The following is a 7,743-nucleotide window of genomic DNA, read 5'->3' on the forward strand; positions in this document are numbered from 1 at the left end:
CTTCGACGAGGTTTATCGGCGTTTGGCATTCAATAAATGTTGCAGTACCGCCACCTACTAGACTGGAGTATACTTTGCTTGAAAAAAATATAATAAAACATTTATTAATTAACGAATACCCTACCATCTAACCCTACTCTCACTAAAACCCCACAACCCTACTCCACTATGTAAATCTATTTAGTCCTGCCTCAGACAGACAGCCAGAAAGGATGGGGCAGCACTACTTATCACACCCTGTAACTACTCTGACGTCAGGTCTCGAACACCCAAATACACCTCTGCAGCTGCCACCACAACCTCAATTGTCTGTGACTTATGTTCCATCCCTGCAGAACAGTTGACAACCATTGCTGTAAATGCTAAAAATCCAATCTTACTGAAACATATATCACTTGTTGGCCTATCCCTCTGTACTGGTACAACTCTACTATACACAACATTCCTCTCAGGATTCCTCGCCTTTGACCCATTTTCCTCTAGTTTCTTCACTGCCTCATCATACGACAACCTGCCTCTCTCGCAGCAGACATTTCTGATCCCCAGGACCATGAGCATCCCTACAATTAACACATGACACTACTTCCCCCTATGCTTCACATTCCTTTGTCTCAGGCCCTTCTACACACTTCTCAGACCTAGTAAACTATATCCTACACACTGCTGCCACATGCCATTGAGCTTAACACCTGTAACTACATAATGTATTAGGCACAAAAGCTAGTTCGGGATAATTTACAGAATATACCCTAACATCCACTTTGTCGGGCAAAGACTCAAAACTCAAAAGAACAGACAACAACTCACCAAATGAAGAACATCACAAACACTGGGAATCTTCCCCCTCAGTTGGTCAACTTTCACATTTACCTCTACCCCAATAATGACTCCTTTCAATTGTGCCCTTTTCTTGACACCAAAACAATTCACATCTCTTGTCCCTATTCGTTTAACACAGAGCACCTGCTCCCTCTGACCAGCAGAAACACAAACAATTATCTCAAGACCACTTTGGGTTACCTCCACCGAATATACATCACCCAACTCTTTTTTCACCCACTCTGAAACCACAAATGGATCAGGCAAAAGGCAAGGGTCCACTTTTTACAAAAATGTTCCTCTTACCATCCCGTCTTTATCCTGGCCCTCGGGCTCCAAGAACTTCACCACATACGACTTCCAATACTTTGCTCTCACTCACTTCCATTTCTCCCCGTCTTCAATACGGCATACTCTGCTTACACTTTCTACCATTCTTCTTTAACAAACCATATACATTTTTTCTGACATTTTTAGCCGATTCAAGCTCACCCTCTTCCTCCCTCTCTCTCTTCGACCTCCTCTGCCTCTCTTTCCCCCTCCATTCCTCCTCTGTACTCCTACTACACGTCTCCTTATAATAATACTGCACTTCTCCTGACATACATCTTGTTCTTGCCCTCTCAAGGGACGTCATTTTCCCCTGGCTACGACTCCTTTCTTAGAAGAGTTAGTTAATATGACTGCTCAGTGATCACGACTGTCTCTTGCTTCTTCAACCAGGAAAGACAATCTTCGCAATGGCAATTAATGAGGTCAGGTGGTAACCTGTTTTACTTTGCGATTGTCTGGAAGTGAGTTAGTTATCTTTGTTCTTCTACTTTTCATGACTGGCAAAGTACCAGGATGGTGTTTAGAGCAGTTTTGAGTCTGAATTTGAAAACTGAATCTGAATGCATCTGAGAAATTGAATATATGAAACGTTGGTAAACTTGATACACAGAAAATTAATGCAATATCTACCATATTGAAACTAAATATATAAACATTGAATTTTAATATTGAATTCAATTGAAATGTAATTTGAAAACTGAATGCAATATTCAATCAATTCAGTTACAAATGATAATGATGATTCAAATTGTGCATTACAAATAAAATATATTTAATTCAAATTCAATATCCTAACAGAGTCAAATGATAAAATTCAATATCCTAACACATATTCAAAATTATCAAATTAAAATACAATTTCTGTTGGCACTGAAATCACTCCATAGACCCATGTGGACAAGAAGAATAAACTTAATGTGCAAGGCCATGCTCCAGGAGATCTTCAACCCATCGGATGGGGCCACAGTGTCTCCTGACCCCTCCTGTCTTAGCCTCCAGTATTTATGCTGCAGTAGTTTGTGTCGGGGTCAGTTTGTTATATCTGGAGTACTTCTCCTGTCCTATCCGGTGTCCTGTGTGAATTTAAGTATGCTCTCTCTAATTCTCTCTTTCTCTCTTTCTTTCTCTCTCTCGGAGGACCTGAGCCCTAGGACCATGCTTCAGGACTACCTGACATGATGACTCCTTACTGTCCCCAGTCCACCTGGCCGTGCTGCTGCTCCAGTTTCAACTGTTCTGCCTGTGATTGTTATTATTTGACCATGCTGGTCATTTATGAACATTTGAACATCTTGGCCATGTTCTGTTATGATCTCCACCGGCACCATGCTGATCACTTATGAACATTTGAACATCTTGGCCATGTTCTGTTATAATCTCCACCCGGCACAGCCAGAAGAGGACTGGCCACCCCACATAGCCTGGTTCCTCTCTAGGTTTCTTCCTAGGTTTTGGCCTTTCTAGGGAGTTTTTCCCAGCCACCGTGCTTCTACACCTGCATTGCTTGCTGTTTGGGGTTTTAGGCTGGGTTTCTGCACAGTACTTTGAGATATCAGCTGATGTACGAAGGGCTATATAAATACATTTGATTTATTTAACTCATATTTTTTTGGCTCTGCCCCCTACTTAATCATTTTTGGAAGAACATCTTTGATTGATATTCAAAGGTATATGAGAGGGTCATTGACCATGTCATTGAAATATCCAATAAATGTCGTTCCACTTCATGATTGTGTCCCACTTGTTGTTGATTCTTCACAAAAAAATACAGTTTTATATCTTTATGTTTGAAGCCTGAAATGTGGCAAAAGGTCGCAAAGTTCAAGGGGGCCGAATACTTTCGCAAGGCACTGTAGCTAGCATAAATTACTAACACCATTAACTAGGGAAATATGAGTTTTTTCAGCACTAACTCCTCCAGCAGTTTTGTCAAGGTTTCGAGTCTGTTTCTGGACCCTCTGGACAGAGCCTGACCCATAACGCTTATTGTTGTTGTGACTGTCATTGTTGTGCTATTCTTGTCCCATTTCTTGCTTAAGCAATACTTCAATTCATATGCCTGGCAGCATTTTCATTGTTATTTTTTTGGTGCTTTTGTTTTGTATTAATTACAAAAGAAAATCCTTTAAAAAATCCTTTAAAATAAAAGCTCCACAATACTTTTGTGCTAATATTCTATAAGAGGAACAGGAGCTCAATCAGTAGAAAATTTGAGGTGCTGTAACTCAGCTCCAGTGAGCTCCTGCCCAAGTCAAGCACTGTATTGCAGTTGTTATTTGATTTGTTAAGCAAATTATAACTACTGAACTTATTTAGGCTTTTTTTATGATTCATTTTATTCATTTGTACAAATGTATACAATTTTCTTTTCGCTTTGACATTATGAGTTATTTTGTGTAGATCAGTGACAAAAAAAGAACAATTATATCCTCCTTTGTAACAACTCCAATGGAGGTGAATATACTGTATCCAATGGTCTGCTGTACAGATACAGTCACGCCAAGCATTATAAAATGGAAATGGGCCTCTGAAAAAACAATGAAAGCACCACAAGACCATGTGATGTATAGGCTATATTTAATTTAGGTCTACTTCTTGAATTTTGACCACAAACTAAGTTGCATAAATGGGAGGAAAAAGTGAGATCCGAACACAATGCAGACAGAGTGCAGCCAGAGTGGATTTTAATACCAGGTGTGATTGCAATAAATTCAAAGCCTGTGTTGGGGAATGTAATCCTGTCACGGCTGTTCGACGATGGATAATGCAAACGGGATTTGAGAGAGTGTGGGGATTTTGGTTAGCCAAGGTGTTCTCTGAAGTGATGGGTTGTCGGCCTGCTCATCTGCAGATATGATCTCAACACCGTACAGTCCGGGCACTTCTCTATATTCCCTATAATGTCCACAACACTCTCCACAGCTTCTTGGCTAAGCACAGTGGAGGCGTTCGCCTTGAATTTCCCAACCAAGTCCTCCTGACTCAATGGCTTCCTCCAGTGGCCGTAGAAGGTATCACACCTGGCTGTGACACTCTCCCCATGCTCCATCTCTACTGTCACCTCGCAGTACATCTTGTCAAAGCTGGGGTGGTTGTCTTGGGGGTTCTCGACTCTGACCTTGGCCAGGAGCTCCCTCAAGGCCGGCCTGTCTATCTGAGGCCCGCTGAAGGAGTTCACGGACACCTGGTTGTCCAGCAGGGCTGAGCAGGCATTGAACTGAAATGAATGCCTGGCCTGGTGCTCCATGGCCGGGAAGGGGCAGTCAATGTACCTGGAGGGAGGCACTCGGAGCACCACCTTCTGGACCTTACAGAGGTCAGGTTCTCCGGAGGCTCCAAGCTTAGCCCGGGCTTCCAAGGCGGCATCCACCACCCAGTGCATTCCCAGGTGGGCCGGGAAGCGCTTGATGGCCACGTCCTGCTCCTCCAAAACCCATCGAAACCCACCACCACAACCACCATTAGTCCCAGGGAGCTCCGAGGGACTATAGTCTGAGTAGAAGACCCCGAAGCCGGACTCGAGATCCAGGATGGCCTGACTTCCCTCCAGCCCCAGCAGGGCGAGCTTGGTGGCCTCCAGGCCTCTGCGGGCGGCATTGCCAGTGTGGAGGGGTTTGGTCTGGGTAGCTGCATTGGCCATGGGGGCCCCCGCGGAGGAGGCAGCGATAGCCAGAGAGTGGACACACTGGGCTGGGGAGAGGGCTAGGAGCTTAGCTGAAGCTGCTGCACTGCCCATCACTCCCACAACAGCAGGAGGGTGGAACCTGGGAGAGAAGAATCCGAAGTTTAGGATTGGGAGAAGATTGGGATTAGAAGCTCACCAGAAACCAGAAATGTGGTATTTTAAATTTGAGTGCAATAGCTAATGTGTGTAAAATACTGTACATCCTGTACAATGCATGTACTGTAGATCTCTACTCACAAATCTGATTTGAATAAGCACTTGTGACTACAAATATATAGTAATTATATTGGCAGTACAAAACAAACTGCCAACATAATTTGTACAAACAATAAAAACAAATTGCATGCATGCAAATCCACACATTTATATGCATTCTCAGTTATACCTTCTAGGTATATTGTGGGCCTCCTTGGAGAACCTCATGAGTTGCCCCTGCACCTCGATGCCTGCGTTGAAGGCCAGCAGCAGGTCCAGGCCAGATGTCTGGGTGGGCAGAGTCTCTGCCAGGGCCAGGATGGCAGGGAGCACCGCCCCAGAGGGGTGGGTTGCAGGGTGCCACGTATCATCAAAGTCCATAGAGTGCACCTGAGGCGAGGTACATTCAGAGAGGTGAAACGTTAAGATAGAAATAGAATAGAGCTGATACGATTACCTATTCTACATGACAGACGTGCATATCTCATACTAAATGTATTTCTGTCTGAATGTTCTGTGACATTGCACCCTCCTGAACAGGCTCCAGAAGTGAACAAAATGTTCAAATTTGGCCATACAAAATGTGTTACCACGGTTTGCTCTATTGAACACAACCCAGTTCAGGATTACATATACTTTTGAGAAACTAGATGATTACTTCTTGGATTACTTATTAAATGCAGATAGGAGCGAGAAAAAAATACATTATGACAATTTTCTGTTTATCAATGACATTCAAGTCAGCCTTTAAAAAGGTTAAGCTTGTTCCAACTGAGCTGATCACAGGTCAGAGACCACTATGATGACACACCAAGTGCATTTGATGGATCCTTTTGGTCTTCTTCTAATGCCTCTTAAGGGGAAAGTAAGGTAACTGAAAATAATCAGATTACGTTACTGAGTTTGGGTAATCCAAAAGTTACGTTATTGATCACAATTTTGGACAGGTTCTGTAAACGGATTACATTTAGAAAGTAACCGACCCAAGTATTAGGTCACTTACAACTTGAGGAAGTGAAACATACAGGGGGAATTGTGATAAAACGGAATACTTAATAAAATGCATTCTTGTATTAATATTAACATCTTATAAATATCAACATTTCAGAGTATAATGCGTCAATCAAATCTCAGTTAAAATCAATCTCAACATTTGTTTTTTCAAAGACAGGTTACATTTACCACAGAGAAAAATAAGGACAAAGGGAAGGATTTGAATAGGAATATAATGAGATTAGGAGGAACATTGAAAGATAAATCACTTGATAAGTATATGGGTTGTATACTGTATGTGAGATTGTCTTACCGCTATGCCGTTGACGAAGGCAGCATACTGGGGTGGCAGTGTCATCCCTGATCTTCCCCACACACTGCTCTTTTCCACTGATTTGAAGAACTAGGATCACACACCATCAACATCATCAGAAACTCTGAGGGTGGACCGATTAGTAACCTGCCTCTAGTCAACCATATAAGTCCCCATTTTAGATTTAATTTTTTGGTCTATATATCACAATTGTCTATCACACAAATGTTGAAAAATAACTGGAGGGGCAATGGCATATGGCATACATAACTCTAAACATGTAAACAATTGAAAATAAAAAGTATATACAATCAGAAACATATTGTGGTGTAAAAATATGACCACACTGTACAGTATATGCCGAGATTGATATCAAAGTTTACAGGCACGTGCCCATTGTGGCACGTGGCATTTCTGTTTACAAGCAGAAATGCCACAAGCAGAGCCATATACACTGCTGCTTGCCTGTTTCCTGTCTGTTGTGAAGTATAGTACTGTAGTTTACTTATGTATAGTTTACCTGGCTGTACTGGAGAGCCTTGCTGAAGACCGCTGTACTGGTCCCCAAGAGCCCCACTCCCAATGTGTCCAGCATCATCCTCTTACTCCTGTGGATCACAGTATCTGTCAGGTGAACTGCGTTGAGGCTGGAGATGGCCGCACCAAAACTCTCTGTGACACTCTGGAAGAGACAGAGGAGTTTGATCAATGGGGATCAATGGGGACAGCATAGAGCCCTTATAACCATAGTAGCTATTCTCACTGTACAACCCAAGGGAAGTAACATCCATTTTGTCGATCTAACTACTAGCATGAGATCCACTTTGCAAATATGCCTTTGTCTTGCAGAATCTTGTGCCAAACAAAGTACACTAAAAGTTGTTAGTGTAACACTGACATGATGGGAAACCTTGCGTAGCATTGTGTCGCCTCTACTATCCCCTGTCGCCTTTTGGCTGTGTACATGACCAGGGATCCCTTTTATATCATAAGGCCTTTCTCAATGCTGGTTTACAAACTTTCCAGAATGGCCAAACCAAGGCATGCTTACTGAGGTGGGGTAACCCTCATGACAACCAAAGATAGTTTCTACTTCTACTTGTCTTTTTTGATTGCTAGTACCACATTTCATTCCTTTTATGGTCTTGTCCTAATGTGTTGTATCGTCTATGTGTTTATATTTGAGTATTGTCATGTGCATTGTCCTCAGTTCTTTATGATTGTCATGTCATTTCGCCCCCCCCCCCCCCCCCCCCCAAAAAAAAACCCAATCAAACAGGGGATTTAAAAAAAAAGAACTGCTATTAGAAAAATGAAAGAAAAGATGAGTGTGAGTGTGGGGGGGGGGGGGGGGGGGGTCAGACATTTTCGGAAGATGGGGACAGTCTGATGGTTGTCATGGGGG

At 42.7% G+C, this 7,743-nt stretch overlaps 1 protein-coding gene across 1 annotated transcript; it reads right to left on the reverse strand.

Annotated features, from left to right (window-relative positions):
* Window positions 1-3,952: 3,952 nt before the first annotated feature.
* LOC139380536 (aconitate decarboxylase 1) lies at window positions 3,953-7,260 on the reverse strand. Its single transcript, XM_071123281.1, has 5 exons — window positions 7,237-7,260; window positions 6,859-7,020; window positions 6,339-6,428; window positions 5,223-5,422; window positions 3,953-4,916 (listed from the first exon to the last, which is right to left on the reverse strand). The coding sequence occupies exons 1-5, from the start codon at window positions 7,258-7,260 to the stop codon at window positions 3,953-3,955; spliced, it is 1,440 nt and encodes a 479-aa protein (XP_070979382.1).
* Window positions 7,261-7,743: the final 483 nt, after the last annotated feature.

The sequence above is a fragment of the Oncorhynchus clarkii genome, chromosome 22 (assembly GCF_045791955.1).
Source record: "Oncorhynchus clarkii lewisi isolate Uvic-CL-2024 chromosome 22, UVic_Ocla_1.0, whole genome shotgun sequence".
Lineage (NCBI taxonomy): Eukaryota > Metazoa > Chordata > Actinopteri > Salmoniformes > Salmonidae > Oncorhynchus > Oncorhynchus clarkii.

Excerpts from the sequence above, each read along its gene's own strand:
- LOC139380536 (XM_071123281.1), bottom strand. The coding sequence starts at position 7,260 with ATGCTACGCAAGGTTTCCCATCAT. Across the intron at positions 5,423-6,338 it reads CCTTCGTCAACGGCATAGCG|GTGCACTCTATGGACTTTGA; the intron begins GTAAGACAATCT and ends ACCTCGCCTCAG. Across the intron at positions 4,917-5,222 it reads GCCCACAATATACCTAGAAG|GTTCCACCCTCCTGCTGTTG; the intron begins GTATAACTGAGA and ends CTTCTCTCCCAG.